Source organism: Ovis aries, chromosome 17, assembly GCF_016772045.2.
Source record: "Ovis aries strain OAR_USU_Benz2616 breed Rambouillet chromosome 17, ARS-UI_Ramb_v3.0, whole genome shotgun sequence".
NCBI classification, from domain to species: Eukaryota; Metazoa; Chordata; class Mammalia; order Artiodactyla; family Bovidae; genus Ovis; species Ovis aries.
Genome location: NC_056070.1, coordinates 35528427 through 35553293, shown reverse-complemented (window position 1 = coordinate 35553293; position 24867 = coordinate 35528427). Strand labels below are relative to the sequence as shown.

General features: G+C 36.5%; 1 protein-coding gene across 17 annotated transcripts in view; it reads left to right on the top strand.

Annotated features, from left to right (window-relative positions):
- BLTP1 (bridge-like lipid transfer protein family member 1) overlaps positions 1-24468 on the top strand; it is a 208042-nt gene extending 183574 nt beyond the window's left edge. For all 17 annotated transcript variants that reach the window (XM_042234373.2, XM_060401067.1, XM_060401064.1 and 14 more), the window contains 14 exons: positions 1500-1700; positions 2465-2644; positions 5238-5375; positions 6058-6315; positions 6758-6908; positions 7320-7477; positions 7590-7782; positions 8000-8217; positions 11097-11348; positions 12032-12235; positions 13929-14123; positions 14551-14685; positions 21819-21984; positions 23722-24468. In XM_042234373.2, coding sequence (XP_042090307.1) covers positions 1500-1700; positions 2465-2644; positions 5238-5375; positions 6058-6315; positions 6758-6908; positions 7320-7477; positions 7590-7782; positions 8000-8217; positions 11097-11348; positions 12032-12235; positions 13929-14123; positions 14551-14685; positions 21819-21984; positions 23722-23938 — 2666 coding nt within the window. In that variant the 3' untranslated portion in view covers positions 23939-24468. The remainder of the gene's footprint in view (positions 1-1499; positions 1701-2464; positions 2645-5237; positions 5376-6057; positions 6316-6757; positions 6909-7319; positions 7478-7589; positions 7783-7999; positions 8218-11096; positions 11349-12031; positions 12236-13928; positions 14124-14550; positions 14686-21818; positions 21985-23721) is intronic.
- The last annotated feature ends 399 nt before the right edge of the window (positions 24469-24867 follow it).

Sequence of the window (24867 nt, the reverse complement as noted above, 5' to 3'; positions counted from 1 at the left end):
AAATGTCATAAATTAACTCAATTATTATAGCAGTATATATGCACTATGCTAGGAATATATAATGAAAGGAATATAAAGTAAGCAGCTATTTTTATGCCCTCCTTTCTTTTAGAAAATGAAAAAGTGAAGTAGCACCCTTACTTTATCATAATAAAACATGCAGGAAGGAATGATGATGAGAATAAATATATAAGAAATGTAGATTATGACAATATCCATTCTTTGAAAGAGTCTTTATGAACTTGACTGAGTTCTGGATCAGTGCTAAGGGCTGGATATACTGTAGTGAACTTAGCTAACAGGCATATTCCTGCTAAGTGAAGTGAAGTCGCTCAGTCGTGACCGACTCTTTGCGACCCCACAGACTGTAGCCTACCAGGCTCCTCTGTCCATGGGATTTTCCAGGCAATAGTACTGGAGTGGATTGCCATTTCCTTCTCCAGAGGATCTTCCCAACCCAGGGCTTGAACCCAGGTCTCCCGTATTGTAGACAGATGCTTTACAGTCTGAGCCACCAGGAAAGTCCTATTCCTGCTAATGTGAAACTTAAATTTGGAGAAATAGATAATAAGCAAACAAGTATATTTTCAGTGAAAACATGAAGGTGGTAAGTATGAGTTAGCCACGTAGACAGTTGGGGGAATAAAACATTCCAGGTACAGAGTGTAAAATCTATAAAGTACAAAAGAGTGACAGGTCTTTGAAATTAGCCTGTTCCACTCATGGTTGCCGCCGCCGCTGCTGCTGCTATGTCACTTCAGTCGTGTCCGACTCTGTGCGACCCCAGAGACAGCAGCCCACCAGGCTCCCCCATTCCTGGGATTCTCCAGGCAAGAACACTGGAGTGGATTGCCATTTCCTTCTCCAATGCATGAAAGTGAAAACTGAAAGTGAAGTCGCTCAGTCATGTCTGACTCTTAGCAACCCCATGGACTGCAGCCCACCAGGCTCCTCTGTCCATGGGATTTTCCAGGCAAAAGTACTGGAGTGGGGTGTCATTGCCTTCTCCACCACTCATGGTGAATGTTGCCAATAAGGCCTTTTTGATTTCTAAGAGAGAGACCTTTAACTTTTTCCATTTGTGTACTTTGCTCTGTTTCCACTGTTTCTGTGGAGATGTGGACTCCAGTGTATGATTTGGACTTTTTACAGTTCATTCTCCTCCATTGCTTAAAACTCAGCTATTTTGTACTTCTTCCAACTACCTGCTTCCAGTAGGAAAAAAGGAGAAATTAGATAGGAAACTTTGGAGTTGGCCAGTCATGTATAAATAATTATTTTAACAATGAACAGAATATTCAGCCCTGGTTTATACAGTAAATTAACTGGAAAATACATGTAAGCCCTGATGTTAAGGATTTAAATCTACTGATCAGTTAATGTTTGACTATTTCCATTTTATTTTCAAACCATGTTTGGTTCTTGAGACTATATTAAGGACAGTTTTTTTTTAGTACTTTCTGTCTTATTCTATTTTGGGTTTCTTGTGTTCCCTATAGGTTCATCAGGATTAGGCAGCCCTCTTGGCAGAAGTCGACATAGTAGCAGTCAGTCAGATCTGACCAGTTCCAGCAGCAGTTCCTCTGGGCTAAGCTTCACTGCATGCATGTCTGACTTTTCCCTTTATGTATTTCATCCATATGGAGCAGGGAAACAAAAAACCGCTGTTTCTGGCCTTACACCCGGATCAGGAGGATTAGGTATACTTAGCATGTTTGCATCTTTTTCAAATTTATCACATCTTTTCAAGCTTTCATCTTTTTAAAAATGATGTTATTGTTAACAATGCATATAAAATGAGATCAGAAACTTCATTTTTTTTAATAATATCTATCCCAACTCTACATTAAATAGGTAGAAATATGAAATAAGTAATGTAGGTAAATCATATAAGATTTTAAAATTCAAAATATTTCATAAGTGATATACACTGTAATCTCTTCAGATATGAAGTTACTTATGTTAAGTGTTTAAATGTTTCATCAAATTGCTATTTGTATAAAAAATTATATTCTGTCAGTAGTTAAAAATTTTAAATTGTGTACATCATCACATTTGTTAATTTAAAGTGATATTCTTTAATATGACTATTTAGTGAACTTAAATTCCACTGCCATTTTAAAGTACAAATTTACCACTAAAAATACATAGGATGTTGGTATTAGTGAATGTTATTAACTTATTTAGACAAATAATAGACACACTCCACATTAGTGCTAGTTTTTGTTGAGATGTAAAAATAATCAGTTATGGTTATGGACTTGAACCAATTATTGTTAGGAATGTCTAATGTTCATTAGGTCATTCTGCTTAAATTTTTAACTTCATATAAGTGATTTTAATTAATAGCATAGTATAGCCTATTGAATGACTTCATGTAACTAGTTGTTGGGAATTTGTGTATATATATGTTTGTGTGTGTATGTGTGTGTGTGTGTGTGTTCACATGTATTTTTTTTTTAAGGGAATGTAGATGAAGAACCCACTTCAGTCACTGGTCGAAAAGACTCACTCAGTATAAATCTTGAGTTTGTAAAAGTGAGCTTGTCTCGGATAAGGCGTTCTGGAGGTGCCTCATTTTTTGAAAGTCAGTCTGTAAGCAAGTCTGCAAGCAAAATGGATACTACACTAATAAATATATCTGGTATTCAATTTTATATTTTTTAATTGAAATATTGTTTTCCCAGAATTAAATAAGGGCCTCCTTTTAAGTGTTTAAATATTAAATAATTTAATAATATTAAGCATTTAGTAATAAACTGATTTAAAGGAGGAGAACTAGCTAAGTACTATCTCAGTCCAGTGAGATATCAATGTTAGAAGTAGGATTTCTAGATACATACATGGAAATATCACCCAAGGGCCAAAATATGCCTATTTAAGTCGCTAAAAACTGCTTCTTCACTTCTCTACCATGAGTTGGTACAACCTCTGACTTATTTTTTGATTTTTTAATTATAAAATCTTATAACACTAAGGAAGAATGGGTGTTGAAAATTTTTACTTGGAATCATAAGATCTTGAGTTGTATACCTGTGTATCACTAGCTTTATTATAAAGCTAACTAGTTATATATGATGGACAAATCACTTGCTCACTTTCTGTACACTGTGATTTGAGTATTTAAAATTGAGTAGAACATTTTGAAGAATTCAGAGTACTAAGTGAGTGAAAACTTTAAAAATTATTAATCCAACAAATATAGTTAAGTACACTTAATCCACTCAACACAATATATGTTTGGTCATTCAGCAAACATATAATTGAGCCTGTATTTTACAGTGAACTTGTGCCAGGCACTCTGCTAGGTACTTGAAGATGCCCACATGAATAAGGCAAGTGAAGTGAAATGAAGTGAAGTCGCTCAGTCATGTCCAACTCTTTGCGACCCCATGGACTGTAGCCTACCAGGCTCCTCTCCTGGCAATAGTCCTGGAGTGGATTACCATTTCCTTCCTCAGGGGATCTTCCCAACCCAGGGATCGAACCCAGGTCTCCCGCATTGTAGACACATGCTTTACTGTCTGAGCCACCAGGGAAGTCCAGGCAAGGTCTTATGAGTAGACAAATTACAGTGCAGTGTTACAAATCCTATAATGGAAGTTTACTTACAGAGGAGGAAACAAATTCTGTTTTATATAAGAGATCAGAGAAGGTTTCACAAAGGATATGATGTTGGGGCCAGTCTTCAAAATTATGTAGGAATATTCTTGGCTATGGAAACATGGTATTTAATGGTCAGAGCATCAGAAAGTATGCTTTTGGATCATACTTTAATTCACTGAGTTAAACCATAGGTGTAACTGAACACTGAGTTAGTTGTACAAAGTAGATGGGTCCAGAGACAGGGAGGACTTGACTAGAGGTAGAGCTGATAAAATAGCCCAGGACATGACTGTGGGGTGGGGGGACTCATACCATGCTAAAAAATGGGGTTCTGGAGGGGCAAGGAGAAGCCATTAGCAGTTTTTAAGAACTGTATGACAACATTGTCCTTAAAGATAGCAATGTTGTTCTATACACTGAAAAATCTGTTAAGAGGATAGATTTCATGTTAAGTATTCTTGCCACAAAAAAGAACCACCAAAATTATACATGGATTATAAAATCTATGTTTTTTAAAAAAGGAATGATCCTTAAGATTGATGTTTTAGGAAGAGAGCTGATGGGAGAATGGTAAGAGATGGTAGAGTGGAAAGATGTTGGGGACGCTGTTGAAGTAGACTAAGCAATAGGGGATGAGGGCCTGAATTGTGACAGTTAAAAAAGAGGAGAGAGAATGGTTTCAAGATAAATATGAGAATCCACAAGCTTAAGGACAAGTTGTATGAGCAGCAATAGAGGAGACAACGATGCCTCAGGCATTTAGCTTAGGTAACTCAAGGGGCAGTGAGGTCACTGCCTTTAGAAAATAAAAAAGGAAATGCTTATATGACACTGAGGTGGAAGGATCTGATAGGCAGTTAGCTATTGGGCTGTGTGGATACAGGCTCAGGCTGAAACGGAAGCTTCAGGTTTAGGGGACACTGACATGTGAATGCAACAGAAGCTTTAGTGGAGGACTGAAGGAGCACCTGAAGCAGAAGTAGCAGAGCAGAAACCCCGAGACAGCCATCAGAACACTTTGAGACTGACAATTCACTGCTTAGCTGGTAAAGCGTCTACCTGCAATGCAGGAGACCTGGGTTCGATGCCTGGATTAGGAAGATCCCCTGGAAAGGGAAAGGCTACCCACTCCAGTATTCTGGCCTGGAGAATTCCATGAACTGTACAGTCCATGGGGTCGCAAAGAGTCAGACACGACTGAGTGACTTTCACTTACAAAATACTAACTTCTGCCATACAGTTACTTGGTTTGCAGCTGCTTTTGAAGAAGTCTGTATTCTAGCTAATCCTGATGATTCATTTTCCATATTTGAGAGGGGCCCTATGTTAAAGCTGGAAGCTGTCTGTAAGACTGCTCTTAGATCCTGTGTGAGAATTTCATGATAAACTGGTAATAGAATTTCAGTTTGCTCTCACCTCACAAATGGAAATGGAACTAATGGTGTTAGAATGTGCTATTTTTATCAGCTGTGAAAGGAACACATTATCACTTACTGATCATACTATATACCTTATTTTGATATTTCAAGAATTGTAACAGAATTATAATTCACTTGTGTAATATTATATCTACCATGTGAAAATATAAAGGTTTTGGAAGTATGTTCTAACAAATTTTATTTATGTATCAGCTGTTTGTGATATAGGGTCTGCTTCTTTTAAATATGACATGCGCCGCCTCAGTGAAATTCTGGCATTTCCAAGAGCCTGGTATAGGAGGAGTATTGCAAGACGCCTGTTCCTTGGAGACCAAACTATTAATTTGCCAAGTAAGCTTGTTTATGTAATTATAGATTATACTTAGGCTGCTTTTAATTTTGATTACAATAATAATAATATCCATGATTGATAACACAAACTTTGTCTTACTTGGTAAACTACCCTGCAGTTCTTTCACTCATTCAACAAATGTCAGTGGAGCCCCTTTAATGTGCTAGTAACCACTGGGAATGTACTAGCACTGGAGGTCACAAAATGCTTGCTCTCTCAGGGATTATTTTGTTCTGTGATAATTACTCTGTAATCTCTGTAAAATCTGGAAATGCATAAATAAATTTAACCAACTTAATCATGGTTTAACATGGAAAATAGAAAATATTGGGGACATGCTACCATATTTCATTTTTTCTCTTTGACATAGATATTGCTGTAGTATTACATTGTGTAAGTGAAAGTTAAGAGTTAGCATTATACAGTAGAAAATATTAGAAATTTGGATTCTGGGTCTATTCCCTCAACTGTAATACAGGACAGAGTGCCTGTCCTACCCTTCTCATATATTTTCTGTGAGAATTAAATAACATGCTGGAATTGTGCAAACTGGACATTGTATAGTTTTCAGAGAACTTGAAGAAATACAAAATGTGATTAGAAGTGGTAGAGTGGTGAATGTTTTATAGCATGGAGATATTATCCTGTTAATTTTGTTTTTGTTATCTACTTTCCTTTTAGCATCTGGCCCAGGGACACCTGATTCCATTGAAGGTGTAAGCCAACACCTTTCTCCCGAGTCATCAAGAAAAGCTTACTGCAGGACTTGGGAGCAGCCTAGTCAGTCAGCCTCCTTCACCCACATGCCTCAGTCACCTAATGTGTTCAATGAGCACATGACGAACAGCACCATGTCACCAGGGACAGCAGCACAGAGCCTAAAATCCCCAGCTTCCATAAGGTCAAGGAGTGTGTCTGATTCTTCAGTTCCCCGAAGAGGTAACACTGTTCATTAGCCCTCTAGAGCTCCTAATATAAAAATCTTAATTAGTTACTCTCAGATTTTTGCCTCAACTGCACGAAGAGACTGGCGGGGTTGGGGCGGGGGGCATGTAGGAATCCCAAACGCAGCAACACACACACACTTGACGGTATTTGCTAGCAGATGAGACAGCTGGATGGCTAGTTGCTTTGAAAAGGGATAGAGAGAAAGAAATGAACATAGTGTTTGTGCTCCATATAGTATTTACTGTTAGAAGTAAAACAAACCTACAGTGTTGTAAAAGGTACTTCATATTGAAAAAGTGACAGCTAGTAAATGTTAGGTTTAACACAAAAATATCATAATTTTACTTTTTGGATTATAATGGTGAGTGGTCTTTGCTTTGTAATTGGCTGAACATCTATATAAATCAATGTACATTTTATTTTCTATTTTTAGATTCACTTTCAAAAACATCAACTCCTTTTAACAAATCAAACAAAGCAGCAAGCCAACAAGGGACCCCATGGGAAACACTTGTCGTGTTTGCTATCAACTTGAAGCAATTAAACGTTCAAATGAATATGAGTAATGTAATGGGAAATACAACGTAAGCTATTCAGATACAAAGATACAAAGAAAATATATTTAATTATCATATATAATTTTTCTAATTGTTGTAAAGCAATACAAAACCTTTTTCAAATGCTGAAATGTTTGAGACAGTAAATAGATAAATTATAAATTGTTTTACACTGAAAATGGTTTAATCCTAAAGATACTGTAACATAAAAAAAACATGAAATATGTGTTCTAAAAAGATAGAAAATAAGGAAAATAGCATAATTTTCTAGCTAAGAATAAAGCTTCATTATTAATGTTAATATCCAAATGTTTACCATAGTTTTTATAAGAAATGTATTGTTTCATTGTCCAATTTTTTAAAATCATATAACTCCTGTTTTAATTCATGACATTGGAAGCCATATGTCTATTTAATAAGCTTTTTTCTTTTTGATAGCTGGACAACTAGTGGTTTGAAGAGCCAAGGCCGCCTGTCAGTAGGAAGTAATCGAGATCGAGAAATAAGCATGTCTGTTGGTCTGGGAAGATCACAGTTAGATTCTAAAGGAGGAGTAGTTGGAGGCACTATAGATGTAAATGCTTTGGAGATGGTTGGTATGTTGAAATTTTACAGCTGAAAAATATATTGAGAAAAGCATTTGAAAACTGATTTTGATGAGTTTTTATTATGCATTTCTGTGGAAAATAATTATTGTTTCTATTTTAGCTCATATTTCTGAACATCCAAACCAGCAACCCAGTCACAAAATTCAGATTACTATGGGTTCTACTGAAGCTCGTGTGGATTACATGGGCTCAAGTATTCTCATGGGTATCTTCAGTAATGCTGACCTCAAGCTTCAGGATGAATGGAAAGTAAATCTGTATAACACACTGGATTCAAGCATGACTGATAAAAGGTATTTAGTGAAATATTACTTTTTGAGTACTTTACATGACTGCTCTTAACATATTTTCTATCATTCAGTGCAAAGACTCAAACCATTTTTCCTGCAATTACATGATTTTTCTGTCACAATTAATATGAATGAAAAGCTGGTGGGGAAGAGACTTTTTTGGGTGCTTTTAGACTGTTTTTTATAAGATATATGATAAAGACTCTGTTTTATGCTCTAGTGAAATTTTTGTCCATGGAGATCTGAAGTGGGATATTTTCCAAGTAATGATATCAAGATCAACTACACCAGACCTGATAAAAATAGGAATGAAGCTCCAGGAATTTTTCACTCAGCAGTTTGACACCAGCAAACGAGCTCTGTCTACCTGGGGACCAGTTCCTTATCTTCCACCTAAGACAATGACTAATAACCTAGAGAAAAGTTCACAAGAACAATGTAAGAGTTAGAAAACTTAAGACTTTATACTTTATCTTTCACTATGTGTTACAATTTTAATTTAAAACATTTAAATACCATACTTACAAAGGGGTCCATATGCTCTTTATGCTACTCACTCAGCAAAGTACTCATGTCCTACCCACCAATGGAATTAGAAGCCATCATTTGGAAAGACAGTCATTCATTATCTCCCCTGCCACAAACCATCTATAATCATACCATTATTACAAACTACATCAGTATATTACAAATGAATACTTTTAACATAATTATGTTACAACTAATTATATTTTGATTCTGAATAACTTACATTGTATTTCCTATTATATTACTCATATTCATTTGATTGTTTAATACATTCCATTGTACTCCATGCTCTTGAATACTAATTATGATAATACCATGTTCTGGTTCATAGCATGGGCTATGGAATCAGAATGTCTGAATTTGGATTTATTGACTGTGTCATGTTATACAGTTTATTATTTTCAGTCAGTAATTCAAATATTATGTATCAACCATGTTCTTAAGCACTGTTTTAGGCATAGGGGGTCTACCAGTGGAAAAAGTTCCTATTCTCCATTAAATTTTAATGGGAGAGACAGACCATAACTAACTAACTGTGTAAGATAATTTCAGGTAGAGAGAAATGCAGAGAAAAGGAACAAAGCAGGGGAAGAATATAGAAAATGATAGTCTGTGAGGATAAATATTTTAGAAAGGGTGGTAAAGGAAACCTTTTCTAAAATGAAAGAGCTAGGCTAAGATCTTGCAAGAAAAGTTTTAGGCAAAGTGGGCTATGAGAAGGTGCAAAGCCCTTATAGTTGGGAGGAAACTTGCTTGTTTGATGATCATTGAGGTGGCCCACTATGGTGAAACAGAGTGAGCAAGCAGGAAAATACTGAACATGAATTCAAAGAAGCCGCAGATAAGATTTTTAATAATTGGGGAGCTACTGAAGAATTCTGAACAGATGTGATACTATTTGATTTACTTCTTACAAAAATAATCCTTTTTAAAAGCATCTCTCTGGCTTCTGTGTAGGGAACAGACTGAGGTAGTTAGGAATGAAAGTAAGGAAATCACTGCAGTAATCACTATTACTACAATAACTGCTATTACTACACACTTATACTTTTAATACCATTGTACGTAGGATATTCTGAGTCCAAGCAAAAGACAGTGGTTGCTTTAACTAGATTGATAGAGTTAAAAGTGAAAAGTAAGCTGTAGTAGGATAACTTTTAATGATTTTTATCACAGAAGCAGTACATGTGCATTAGGAAACAATGTGCATTAGGAAAGAATGTACATATCCAAGCAAAAAATAAAAACCTCACATTTTTCCCAGAAATCATCACTGTGATTACTTTATATACAGTATATACGCTCAGATACTGTTCTAGGCATGCACGCATGTGCACACATACACGTATACATGCATATATATATATACTGTTTACCAGAATATTATTCATATTGTTTTGTAACCTTTTCCAGTCAATAGTCTGGAACTTTACATTACATTAATTATCTCCTCTAGCCACCTCATCGCAGTTGACAACTGACCTTAAATTATCTTTACAACTGGGTTATCCAAACCAGTATATCCAATTCAAGACCACAGGTTAAAAACTGTTATGTTTCTTTACTCTTTTTAAATTCTTCTGAATTTAGTCCCTTTTTTAGTGACTTGACTTGCTAAGAGACTTGGCCAATTGTCCTGCAGAATATCCTACTTTCTCAGTCTTTCAGTTGTCTTTTTGTGGTTTCATTTATCTTGTTTTCCAAGTCCCTGCATTACCTTTAAACTGGAATTTATCAGTATCAGACATAAACTAAGAGATAGATGTTCCCCAAAATGTCTGGCCTGGACTTTTCCAAAAACCTTTGTCATGGGCAACAAACAAATAGGCTTAAGTTGTCATCTTAGATTAAAGGAAACTAAAGAGATATGCAAACTAAATACAACACGTGATCTTTGAGTGGATCCAGAATGAGAACTGTAGAAAACAGCCAGAAGGATATTACTGGGGAAAGTGGGTAATACAGATACGGACTGTGCAGTGAGACGCGTGAACTCTGCAGGCCCACACACAGGTTTTTAATAGCAGTGAGTACTGTGGTACTACATGATCTATGCCTGGTTGAATCCTGATGGAAGTGTGGATATGGAGGGCCAACTTTAAGTAATACATGGATTTTTGACTTTGCAGAGGTTCAGTGTCCCTGTATATCAACCCGCATGTTGTTCAGTGTTCAACTGTGTATCTGATAAGCTCTCCTTGAACTTTAATGTGCATCTGAAACACCTGGAGATCTTATTAAAATGCAGATCTTGATACAGTAAATATGGAATAGACATAAGAGTGAATTTCTATCAAGCTCCCAAGTGATGCTGATTCTGCTGGTTCTCAGACTTCACTTTTGAGTAGCAAGGTTGTAAAAGATTTTTTTTTTAAGTACTTAAAATCAGGCATCTGCCTTTGATATCTACATCCTCTGATCACCAGTTTACTTAACCCCTCTTCTGTAAACTAGGTGTTTTCTCTAGATGACACACCTCGTTTATAAAGTTACTGTGAGAATTGCATAAAATTTCATGCAGGCACTTTATAAATCATTATTACAGAAGCATTAGTTGTAATTATTATTATAAGATTGTTACTTTCCTTAGTTCTATCCATCTTTACACAGCATCTTTTCCAAGACTGTATTCTTATTAGCTTCCGCTTAATGTTAACCAGGGACTGAACTGTTTTATCCCTTATCTGAGTCACTTTAGTTGTAGAAAGTAGCTGTGTGCTGTCTTCCTACCCAGTACTCAGGATGTTCATGAGATGCTTTGGGATAAATGGTTCTTTGTTTCCTTGCAGTGCTCGATGCAGCTCACCATCGACATTGGCCTGGAGTATTGAAGGTGGTATCAGGATGCCACATATCCTTATTTCAGATTCCATTACCCGAAGATGGAATGCAGTTTGGAGGATCAATGAGCTTACATGGAAATCATATGACACTAGCTTGTTTTCATGGCCCGAATTTCCGTTCAAAATCCTGGGCCCTTTTTCACTTAGAGGAACCAAATATTGCGTTTTGGACCGAAGCTCAGAAAATATGGGAAGATGGTAAACTGCCATTTTCAGCTTTCACTTTTACCCATCTTCTTATATGATTATATATGACAGAGTCGTTTTCTTTTCCCATATAATTTTTCTGTTTCCTTATGATACTTCTGAAATCCATCTCTATTATTATGTACCTGACATGTTAAGGAGTTTACTGTCAATGATTCAGTATCTATAAAGACTAGCACATGTTAAAGGGCTTAATTCTGAATTTACCATCTTATTCTGTTTTTTACTTAGGCAATTAAATTTCTGCTGCCATGGCTGGTCATAGTTAAGTCATAGTTACTGTAAATATTTCTTAGAGAAACATGAAGAGAAGACAACACACAGTGGTAGTGTAAGGAAAATTAACTGCCAGTCAGGACTATTTTACGAAGCTTTTATGGACAAAGCTGTACTTCTACCTCTATTTACAGTTTCTTTTAGCTTTAATTTTCTACTCTATGATTTCTTAATGATGAAAGAAATAAATGGTTGATGTTCTTTCTCTTCTTGGGGATAAATCCAGTTATAACTAAAAGAAAAAGAATTTTATTTTTTTTTCTCACTTAATGTACTCCCTGTTTTTACACCCTTCTCTATGTATGACTTACCTAGCTGAATCTATTGCTCTAGGGCCACAACTCTTCTTCCATCTAAAATACAGTTTGTTACATTAAGAAACTTGTTCCCCCCTCTAGGCTCTAGTGATCACTCTACATATATTGTACAAACACTGGATTTTCATCTGGGCCATAATACCATGGTTACCAAACCGTGTGGTGCTTTGGAAAGTCCTATGGCAACAATAACCAAGATAACCAGGCGTCGCCATGAAAATCCACCCCATGGAGTAGCAAGTGTGAAAGAATGGTTCAATTATGTTACGGCCACAAGGAATGAAGGTTAAAAGTTTGATTCCTTGGAAAGATCTGTTTTGTATTCTCTATTTTTGGTTCTGTTGACTGTGTTTAGAATTTAAGTGGTGGGAGCGTTAAATAATAAAAGTAGAGGGAGCATTTCCATTTCTTTCAACAAGCTTCATTTTATTCCAATGCCATAAGTAGCAATATTACTACATGATTCAACACCCTAGCAGTGCCACATCTTATAGACTAAAGTTATTTTCAATGTAACTGAAAACATTCAAAATAAAATTGGTTTACATAAGTGAAATTAAGTTTATTATAATTTGAAAAGGTATTTTTATACTAATGTTCACAATTGGAGGTTTAGGAAAGTTATTACACAACTAAATAACAGAATAACACAAAGTTCAGATGGCTGGAGTAAAATGAAACTATTAGTATTCCAGTGAAGTCGTAAGTTTAATAAAGAGTGCTTTTGATGAATTTTTCATTTGATTAGATTCACGGGTCTCGCAGTAATACAGTCATGAGAATTCTTATTGTGTGGTTGTTTTTCTGTTACAGTTTAGAGTACTGCTTTGTATCACTCATTTTATCTGTATTGAAAAGCTGACTAAACTGAGACATGTTAAGACTTGAATGTTTTACTTAAAAATGACTTCCTTTCAGAGTGGAAAAGAAGATGACTTGGGCCTCATGGAAAATAGTTGCTATGCACTGGCAAACCTAGGGATCAAAGACTGTTAAAAAATGTTCTGAGAACAAAGGAGGATAAGGAATTAAATTAGAAAATTCTGCATATATTGATTATTCTACCTTTTTAATAAGAGACTTTGGGGGAAGGAGTTCTTTTGGACTGGGATACTGTGGAGGGGCTGTTAGCATACTGAACTGCTACCTCTGTAACTAGAAAATGCTAATTTTTAGAAGACAACTCTGTTAGCATATATAGCACATATACAACATATAGCAACATAGCACATATGTTGGGGAAACTCAGGACTTATACCTAGTCCCAAGATCAGGGTTGTATTTAATCATACCTTATAAGAGAGAATTATTTAACCTATGAAAAACTTTGAGCTCAATAAAGCTCTTAAATTCAGATATGATTTCAATCGAGAATAATATTCAAAGTTTAAGAAACAAAAATCAAAATGTATTGGATTTATCCAAAACCATGTTATAACAGCTTCAGTACTGAGAATAGTGACAGGTGCATTCTTTAGTCTGAGCCACCAAGGAAGTCCATTTGTGTATGGATGTATATATAAATATATGTGTCCATATTTATATCTGGGGGCTTCCCAGGTGGCGCTAATGGTAAAGAATCTGCCTGCCAGTGCAGGAGATGGCCAGAGACTCGGGTACAATCCCTGGGTCAGGAAGATCCCCTGGAGTAGGAAATGGCACCCCATTCCAGTATTCTTGCCTGGAAAATTTCATGGACAGAGGAGCCTGGTGGGCTAAAGTCCATGGGGTCACAAAGAGTAAGACACATACGAGCACCTGAGCACATGACATGTCACTGAGCACAGCACACATATTTGTATCTATATAGGTAGATAACCAGTCTCAAAGCCAAAGCTTTAATATGCCTCTTTTTTTAAAATGTCTTCATTTTCTATCTTTTGAAATGATAAAGTTCTATATATCAGTGTCATGACAGCTATATGCCTATCAATGCCTATTAATTTGATTCTTACTGTTCTTATTATTATGCTTGTAGAGCTAAACCTGCTTCGTAATGTTGATGCTAATAACACTGAGAATAGCACAACAGTGAAGAATTCTAGTTTGCTCAGCGGATTTAGAGGAGGTTCTAGCTACAATCATGAAACAGAGACAATCTTTGCGCTACCAAGAATGCAGCTTGACTTTAAATCCATTCATGTTCAAGAACCACAAGAACCTTCATTACAGGGTATGTGGAAAACAATCTTTAGGTTCTAAAGTTAACTAAGAAAATTCTACAGGATCTTCAAGCTTCCTTTTTTCCCCAGAGATTATTTCTGTTTTATAATGAAACTGATTTTCTGGTTTAAACTGATTTATATTCTTACCACCTATATGACATCTGGCAAAAAATGTACTCCATTTGTGCCTCTTCTTCCTCAAATGGAGCTAACAGGACTTCATTCATTAGGTTTTTATGAGGTATAAATAACATATACTTCTATAATGCTCATAAATTATCATCATCCACCTATAAATCACATACAGAGACTACTGGTTTCTCTATAGTTGCATTTAAGTGGATGCCTTTACATGGACCCATGTAAATCCCTTGTTAATGGGAAGAGGGACTTATATCAATAATCTTTTAATATAGAAGAACTCTGCCATTGCAGATGCCAGCCTGAAGCCAAAGGTGGAATGCAGTGTGGTGACAGAGTTCACTGACCACATCTGTGTGACGATGGATGCTGAGCTCATCATGTTTCTTCATGATTTAGTATCAGCTTATCTTAAAGAAAAAGAAAAAGGTGGGTAATACAGTTGGTTTTTTTCACTACCATTTATATGAATTTGACCCAGACTTGCCCATGAGTGTCCATGGGTCTCTCACGGAAGTGTGGATCCATGGTGGCCTGCTGCAGGGTTGGAGGCACTGAGTATAGCAGCACATGCATGGGACTTTTTGAAGGAGGACAACATTATCTTCACTGGCCCATCAAAATCAGACCCAGTTTCCCCCTCAGTCAGTCTCTCCCATCAGGAAGCTTCCAAAAGCCTCTTATTTTTCCATCAGAGGGCAGACAGAGTGAAGACCACAATCACAGAAAAACTTGACCAATCTGATCAGTGAAACTATGAGCCATGCCATGTAGGGCCACACAAGACAGATGGGTCATGGTAGAGAGTTCTGACAAAACGTGGTCCACTGGAGAAGGGAATGGTAAACCACTTCAGTATTCTTGCCTTGATAACTCCATGAACAGTATGAAAAGGCAAAAAGGTATGACACTGAAAGATGAACTCCCCAGGTCAGTAGGTGCCCAATATGCTACTGGAGATCACTAGAGAAACAACTCCAGAAAGAATGAAGAGATAGAGCCAAAGCAACAACAACACCACCCAGTTGTGGATGTGACTGGTGATAGAAGTAAAGCCCGATGCTGTACAAAGCAAGATTGCAAAGAAACCTGGAATATTAGGTCCATGAAAGAAAAATGAAGTGAAGTTGCTCAGTCATGTTCAACTCTGTGACCCTATGGACTGTAGTCTACCAGGCTTCTCAGTCCATGGGATTTTTCCAAGCAAGACTACTGTAGTGGGTTGCCATTTAGGTCCATGAATCAAGGCAAATAGGAAGTGGTCAAACAGGAGACGGCAAGAGTGAACATTGACATTTTAGGAATCAGCAAACTAAAATGAACTGGAATGGGTGAATTTAACTCAGATGACCATTATATCTACTACTGTGGGCAAGAATCCCTTAGAAGAAATGGAGTATCCATCACAGTCAACAAAAGAGTCTGCAATGCAGTACTTGGATGCAATCTCAAAAACGACAGAACGATCTCTGTTCATTTCCAAGGCAAACCATTCAATATCATGGTAATCCAAGCCTATGCCCCAACAAGTAACACTGAAGAAGCTAAAATCGAACGGTTCTATGAAGATCTACAAGACCTTCTAGAACTAACACCTAAAAAAGATGTCCTTATTATAGGGGACTGGAATGCAAAAGTAGGAAGTCAAGAAATTCCTGGAGTAATGGGCAAATTTGGCCTTGGAGTACAGAGTGAAGTAGGGCAAAGGCTAATAGATTTTTGCCAAGAGAATGCACTGGTCATAGCAAACATCCTCTTCTAAGAACACAAAAGAAGACTCTACACGTGGACATCACCAAAATGTCAGTACCGAAATCAAACTGATTATATTCTTTGCAGGCAGATTGAAAAGCTCTATACCGTCAGCAAAATCAAGACTGGGAGCTGACTGTGGCTCAGATCATGAACTCCTTATTGCCAGATTAGACTTAAACTGAAGAAAGTAGGGAAAACCACTAAACCATTCAGGTATGATCTAAATCAAATCCCTTACGATGATACAGTGGAAGTGACAAATAGATTCAAAGGACTAGATCTGATAGAGTGCCTGAAGAACTATGGACGGAGGTTTGTGACATTGTAGAGGAGGCAGAGTTCAACACCATCCCCAAGAAAAGGTAATGCAAAAAAGGCAAAATGGTTGTCTGACGAGGCCTTACAAATAGCTGTCAAAAGAAGAGAAGCTAAAGGCAAAGGAAAAAAGGAAAGATATACCCATTTGAATGCAGGGTTCCAAAGAATAGCAAGGAAAGATAAGAAAGCCTTCCTCAGCCATCAATGCAAAGAAATAGAGGAAAACAACAGAATAGAAAAGACTAGAGATCTCAAGAAAATTGGAGATATCAAGGGAACATTCCATGCAAATATGGGCATAATAAAGGACAGAAATGGTACAGACCTATATGAAGAAGAGGTGGCAAGAATACACAGGTGAACTATACAAAAAAAGATCTTCATGACCCAGATAACCACAATGGTGTGATTAGAGCGAGACCTAGAGCCAGACATGCTGGAATGCGAAGTCAAGTGGGCCTTAGGAAGCATCACTATGAACAAATCTAGTGGATGTGATGGAATTTCAGTTGAGCTATTTCAAATCCTAAAAGATGATGCTGTAAAAGTGCTTCACTCAATATGCCAGCAAATTTGGAAAACTCAGCAATGGCCACAGGACTGGAAAAGGTCAATTTTCATTCCAATCCCAAAGAAAGGCAATACCAAAGAATACTCAAACTACTGCACAATTGCACTCATCTCACACGCTAGCAGAGTAATGCTCAAAATTCTCCAAGCCAGACTTCAGTAGTATGTGAACCATGAAATTCCAGATGTTCAAGCTGGATTTAGAAAACGCAGCAGAACCAGAGATCAAATTACAAACATCCATTGGATCATCTAAAAAGTGAGAGAGTTTCAGAAAAACATCTACTTCTGCTTTATTGACTATGCCAAACCCTTTGACTGTGCGGAGCACAACAAACTGTGGAAAATTCTTCAGGAGATGGGAATACCAGACCACCTGACCTGCTTCCTGAGAAATCTGTATGCAGGTCAAGAGGCAACAGTTAGAACTGGACATGGAACAACAGACTGGTTCAAAATTGAGACAGGAGTACATCAAGGCTGTATTGTCACCCTGCCTATTTACCTTATATGCAGAGTACATCATGAGAAATGCTGGACTGGATGAAGCACAAGCTGGAATCAGGATTGCCAAGAGAAATATCAGTAACTTCAGATATGCAGATGACACCACCCTTATGACAGAAAGTGAAGAACTAAAGATCCTCTTGATGAAAGTGAAACAGGAGAGTGAAAAAGTTGGCTTAAAACTCAACATTCAGAAAACCAAGAGCATGGCATCCAGTCCCATCACTTCATAGCAAATAGATGGGGAAACAGTGACAGACTTTATTTTGGGGGGCTCCAAAAGCACTGTAGATGGTGACTGCAGCCATGAAATTAAAAGACACTTGCTCCTTGGAAGAAAAGTTATGACCAACCTAGACAGCATATTAAAAAGCAAAGACATTACTTTGTCAACAATGGTCCATCTAGATAAAGCTATGGTTTTTCAAGTGGTCATGTATGGATGTGAGAGTTGGACTATAAAGAAAGCTGAGCGCTGAAGAATTAATGCTTTTGAACTGTGGTGTTGGAGAAGACTCTTGAGAGTCCCTTGGACTGCAAGGAGATCCAAGCAGTCCATCCTAAAGGAAATCAGTCCTGAATATTCATTGGAAGGACTGATGGTGAAGCTGAAACTCCAATAGTTTGGCCACCTGATGCAAAGAACTGACTCCTTGGAAAAGATCCTGATGCTGAGAAAGGTCCAAAGATGTGAGAAGGGGACAACAGAGGATGAGATGAGTTTGAGTAAATTCCAGGAGTTGGTGATGGCCAGGAAAGCCTGGATTGCTGCAGTGTATGGGGTCACAAAGAGTCGGCCACAACTGAGCGACTAAACTGAAAGTGAAGTCGCTCAGTTGTGTCCGACTCTTTGCGACTCCATGGATTGTAGCCTACCAAGCTCCTCCCTCCATGGGATTCACCAGGCAAGAGTACTGGAGTGGGTTGCCATTTTCCTGCTCCAGGGGATCTTCCCGACCCTGGGATCAAACCCAGGTCTCCTGCATTCCAGGCAGACACTTTATAAATTTTTATAGTCCAGTGATAAAATGAGTGGAATGTGTCTCCTTCCTCTATGAGTTACAAATAGAAATAAAATGTATTAGTAAGACTGTTTGATAGGCTTTCTAAGTATCTGCTAGGTACAGGGCATTTTTTCCTAACTATACCTCAAACTGAATGGTGTTTTATACTTTACAAAATTTTTCCATATATGCCATGTATATTATCATATCTGGTAAGATATTCTCACAAAGTTGGAAAAGAAAACCCCTTTGAGGAAATATTGCTAGTCAAAATGAAATGATTAGAGGACCAACTACACTACATAATAAAGTTAGCAAGTTATATACATAGTTGGGAAAAGTGAATTAAAGAAGATAAATCTGTTTGGAATGCACAGAACATTATTTTTAGAGATAAATTCAGTTCAGTTTAGTTGCTCAGTCGTGTCCGACTCTTTGCAACCTCATGAACCGTAGCACACCAGGCATCACTGTCCATCACCAACACCCAGAGTCCACCCAAATCCATGTCCATTGAGTCAGTGATGCCATCCAGCCATCTTAGCCTCTGTCATTCCCTTCTCCTCCTGTCCTCAATCTTTCCCAGCATCAGGGTCTTTTCCAATGAGTCAGCTCTTCGCATGAGGTGGCCAGAGTATTGGAGTTTCAGCTTCAGCATCAGTCCTTCCAATGAACACCCAGGACTGATCTCCTTTAGGATGGACTGGTTGGATCTCCTTACTTAGCTGGTGTCTTGTTTTTATCAGTAAAATAACATTGGTTTCCTTGCTGGAAACTTAAATGTTTGCCCACTAAGAAACATATGGTCACCCTAATATCCATATGCAATTGGCTGAATATATTACAATGTGTCCATACAATGAAATAAAATACTCTGTAGCTGTTTAAAAGAATGAGATAGTTTGAAATGTCATGAAATGGAATGCTCTCCAAATAGATTATCTTTATTCACTCAAAAATATTTAATGTACAACTTTATATGAATATACAATGCTAAAACATGTGCTTTTAAAAAATGCTTGGAGTAGGTCACTGTAATACTGCTTCATTTTTTTCAAGAAGATAGAAATATAAGATATTTCAAAATAGCCTCACGATGAAATGTTTGAGTGAAGAAAATACAGATTATCAAAGACCATGTGGAAAGAGTGCAGAAGTAGCATACTTAAATTGAATTGCTCTTCCATTACTATTTAATCTAGATGTAACAAAAATTCATGGAGAATGACATCAATAATATGGCTAAGAGAAATTTATGAGATATTTCAGGTAAAATGATTGCAAGTATATAATAGAAAATATTGTATATAATATACATAGGTATACATATTCTTGCCTAGAGAATTCCATGGACAGAGGAGCCTGGCAGGCTACAGTCCATGGGGTTGCAAAGAGCCAGACACCACTGAGTGACTAAGCACAACATCCCTAGATCCCGTCTTCTAATAGAGCAACAGCATATACCGGACACTGTTTATTCTCCTGTTTTTCTCTCTGCCTTAATATTTAAACATCATGCGGAGAAACAGATTCTAAAGTTCTGTGAAGTTCAATAATATTTTAGTACCTAAATATGAATGCCTGCCAGATTTCTTTTCCTCAGAAATTATGTAGAACCTTTGTCATTTTATGAAATACTGTGTTTGTCTTCCATAAACTGTATTTCTTTTCAAAAGTGTATTTTTATAGAAATTGTTCTAAGAACTTATTTCAGTAAGAAAGAGGAAACATTTGATTATCGAAATTACAATAACAAAATTATTACCTATGGGGATTTTAAAGCAAGTTGTTTTGACCAAAATAAATATAAACATGCCTGAGAAAATTCTTAACAACATGTTTAGAGCAGAATCAACATATTTCCAGAACATCAAGATTAATTATACTGCTGTATCCACCACAATAAACAAAAGCAGAGCAACAGAACAGCAATAACTGAAGACATCTGTATTAGGATGTGGTATGATAGCAGAGCTTCATTCCTAGATTAATTCCCAATCAATATATTATCACACTGCTGCTGCTGCTGCTAAGTCGCTTCAGTCATGTCCGACTCTGTGCGACCCCATAGACGGAAGCCCACCAGGCTCCTCCATCCCTGGGATTCTCCAGGCAAGAACACTGGAATGGGTTGCCATTTCCTTCTCCAATGCATGAAAGTGAAAAGTGAAAGTGAAGTCGCTCAGTCTTGTCCGACTCTTAGCGACCCCATGGACTGCAGCCTACCAGGCTCCTCTGCCCATGGGATTTTCCAGGCAAGAGTACTGGAGTGGGTTGCCATTGCCTTCTCCATCACACTGCTAGTTAACAGTTATCACCAGAGGTACATAATACATATCATATTTCATAATATTTTATGCCCAATTTGTGTCTTTAAAATCTGTGCCCTATAGACATCATACTGTATTTATTTATTTTTCTTTTTTTTTTAAATTTTTATTTTTACTTTATTTTACTTGACAATACTGTATTGGTTTTGCCATACATTGACATGAACCCACCACGGGTGTACATGCGTTCCCAAACATGAACCCCCCTCCCACCTCCCTCCCCATAACATCTCTCTGGGTCATCACCATGCACCAGCCCCAAGCATGCTGTATCCTGCGTCGGACATAGACTGGCGATTCGATTCTTACATGATAGTATACATGTTTCAATGCCATTCTCCCAAATCATCCCACCCTCTCCCTCTCCCTCTGAGTCCAAAAGTCCATTATACACATCTGTGTCTTTTTTGCTGTCTTGCATACAGGGTCGTCATTGCCATCTTTCTAAATTCCATATATATGTGTTAGGATACTGTATTGGTGTTTTTCTTTCTGGCTTACTTCATTCTGTATAATCGGCTCCAGTTTCATAAAATGAACACTCAGAAATCCCTTGCATTCCTATACACTAATAATGAGAAAGTAGAAAAAGAAATTAAGGAAACAATTCCATTCATACTGTATTAAAGATCATATGTAGGCTACCTTTGTCTCCAATTTTATTTTAAATATATCTTTTATGACATCTTCATTTTTCATAAAGCATTTATCTGAGTACTCAACTATGAAGAGTGAAAAAAAACCGCTTACCTAAAAAACTCCTAAGTTAGTACCACTGTTCAAATATATATATATGGCCATTAACATTAAAAAACCATTGAATTATACACTTGAAATGAGTGAATTTTACCTCAATAGAGCTATTTAAAATAACTTTGATACTGTCTTTCTCCAAGAAATACCAAAAATTGGCACTTATCTATGGCTTATTTTAAAATACTACTTTTTAAGAAATGTAATTAAATGAGGCTTTGTCCAGTTCATAAATAAAAATAGAGCCAATTACTTTGTTCATATAGTGATTTAAAATAAATTTGTAATACGTATTTGCAATATTAACATGTCATTTTCATTATAGCCATTTTTCCACCTCGGATTTTATCTACTCGACCAGGACAGAAAAGTCCAGTTATCATTCATGATGAAAATTCCTCTGAAAAAGACAGAGAAGACAGCATCACTTACACTACTGTGGACTGGAGAGATTTTATGTGCAAAACGTGGCATCTAGAACCCACTCTTAGGTAAGTAATGGGTGTATATTTTTACCTATTTCCTATGAGATTATTATGAGAAAAAGGTTATAAATAATTCAGTAGGTTAAATGTGGTTTACCAACAAATATTTTCATGTTAATCACTTATAGCCTCTACAGCTGCTGACTTTTTGCTTTTCTGATGTGGTGTGATAGTATAGCTTCATTCCTAGAATAATTCCCAATCAATATATTATCACACTGCTAATTAACAGTTACAACCAGAGCTACATAATACATATCATATTTCATGTTAGTTATCTGTATTTAATAGAATTTGTGGTAACCAAATAAAAGCACTTTGGTATTAGTAACATATCCTTATGAGAAATATTAACAGTGCAATATTGATACTGCAGTACTCAGTATTACTTAGTGTTACTGAGTAAGATACTCAGGAGTAATATTAAGATACTTCAAGGGTCCTAGTGCAAAAAAACTAGTATATATAAATATCAAATATAGTGAAATTGACTATCTTTTAATTTAAAATGAGAATAAAAATAGTTAAATTTGCCATAAACATTTATTTTTCTTCTTTAGAAAACTATCAGGAGACTAAGTTATATGATATAGTAGTGGAAAATGTGGTTAAAAAGCTCTGCTCTAAGCTCATTTATATAGCATAGTGGCTGAGTGACCTGGGCCAAAGGATCTAACTGTCTTAGCTGCCTCATGTGGAGATTTTGGAAAATGGTATTACCTACCTTATACAGTTACAATGGTTACATGAGTTAACTAATGCAAAATGCTTATAACTGTTACAGTTTTAGCAGACTAATGATTAATACCCTCTTCTTCCCTACCTGAGTTCAGGATCAATTGAAATAGTAAGAGGCAGCTAGAAATCAAAATGACACCTTTAACACTGATAAAGCTGATAACAGAGAATGTTGTTTAGTGTCAGGCAACAATGTCTATTACAAAGTCCATGTTTGGACTTACTTACAGGGTCTCAATGATAGAGCTCAGGGGGATTGGAGGTTGGGGGCAAAGGGATGCTAGAGTTGTGCAGTCAGCAGACCTGCTTTCTCACCTAGTTATAGGCAGCCATAAACAGTCTTGAGCTAACTATTTGAGTACCTGTTCTTGAAAAATCTCTGGCATGAAAGAACAGTTTAAGACAAATGGCTCCGAAAGAGTAGGTGGTAAGGAGGGTACTTAATTACCCTACTCATTTCCTCTGTTAACTTTCCAAGTAGATAAACCATCAGTAAGGGGGCAGAGAAAGACGAGGAGTATTCCATTAATGCTGTTCTTCTATATGGAAGGAAATATGGTTCTTATTCAAAAGATGTTTAGCACATAGCAAACAGTAAATGTTAGTCTTTTTTTCCCCCAGCTTTATTGAAGTATAATTGAGAAAATAGATACTTTAAGGGTATAACATCATAATTGGATATACATGTACATCATGAAAGGATTTCCCCCACCCCCATCAAGTTAATCAACATCTTTGAGTGAAACAGGTATCCTTTAAAGGTTTTAAGAAGACCAGTAACTTGAGGCCTGAAATAAATTAATCACAATGAAATACACTAAACTTCATTGCTGCATAGGCTCACACATTTTTTGAGTGCTGTTATAGTGAATCTAGGAATTATAGGTTAGATAATCAGTTGTATCTACTGAAAATATTTTTCTTGAGCATACTGTGGAGGCTTAGTGATGTTCCTGAACCTACCTTCAGGATTTCGTTAATAATAATAATTTATAATTATTTTAGATTAATTTCTTGGACTGGAAGAAAAATTGATCCAGTAGGTGTTGATTATATTCTTCAAAAATTGGGCTTTCATCATGCCAGGACTACTATTCCTAAATGGCTTCAAAGAGGAGTCATGGATCCACTGGACAAGGTTCTGTCAGTTCTTATTAAAAAACTCGGTACTGCACTACAGGATGAAAAGGAAAAGAAAGGAAAAGACAAAGAAGAACACTAAAAAAGTAACTTAATCTGTGAACAAACTTTGATTCTGTCCGTTAAGCTTTATTACACTGGAGTGTTGGGGGTGGGTGGGTTTGTATAATAAAATTATTTTAAATATAACTTAAAAAATTTTAATTTTGTGGCCATTATATTGTTTGTAACTTAACCTGTTTATTCTAGTTCCACTATTCTGTACACAGTGAAGTATTGCATGATAATGTAAATTTTGTGAAAAACTAGATTAAAATATACAAATCTGTTCAGTGAGGTTTATAATTATATTATGTGCAATATGATTCCTGCATCTTTAAAATATTTTCAGAATAACTGTGAATTTCCTTTGTTATTGGCCATAACTTTAGAAAAAATCTTGTTGATACTGTGAGGAGTATTTTTTTGGACATTAATTGCTTTTTCTTTTTTATTTTAAATGTAGACTTGTATAAATACTTATTGTATATAGTATGAGTAACTGTGATATGAATAAATACCACTAAAGTATTGTTTGTAACTCTTGTAATAAAGTCACAATAATTGATTTCAGTCTATAGTTGTTTGAGATTTTTCTTCCTTTTATAGTTTATTTTTACAATTAATAGATGCCCCTGCTGTGTCAGTTACTGTGTCAGTTCCTGTGTCAGTTAATTATTTCATATAAATAATTAATACTTATAAAAATTAGCTCTGGGAGAGGCATAGCAGAGGCTTCAGAAATACTAGGTATTGTTCTGTTAAGCTACTGGTGAGAAAACACCTCAAGAAAGCCTCTGGTGCAGACTTTTGTGCTTATTTTCTCTGACAGATTAAAAACAGCTCAAGACTCAAGACACTTAGCCAGGGGTATGTGTGTGCAGGTATGTATGTAGATACATATGTATGGTGTAAGTGTTGGTGGGAGAATTAAGAAGTGCTATGTATGGTCACCCAGCAATTCAGTAGCAG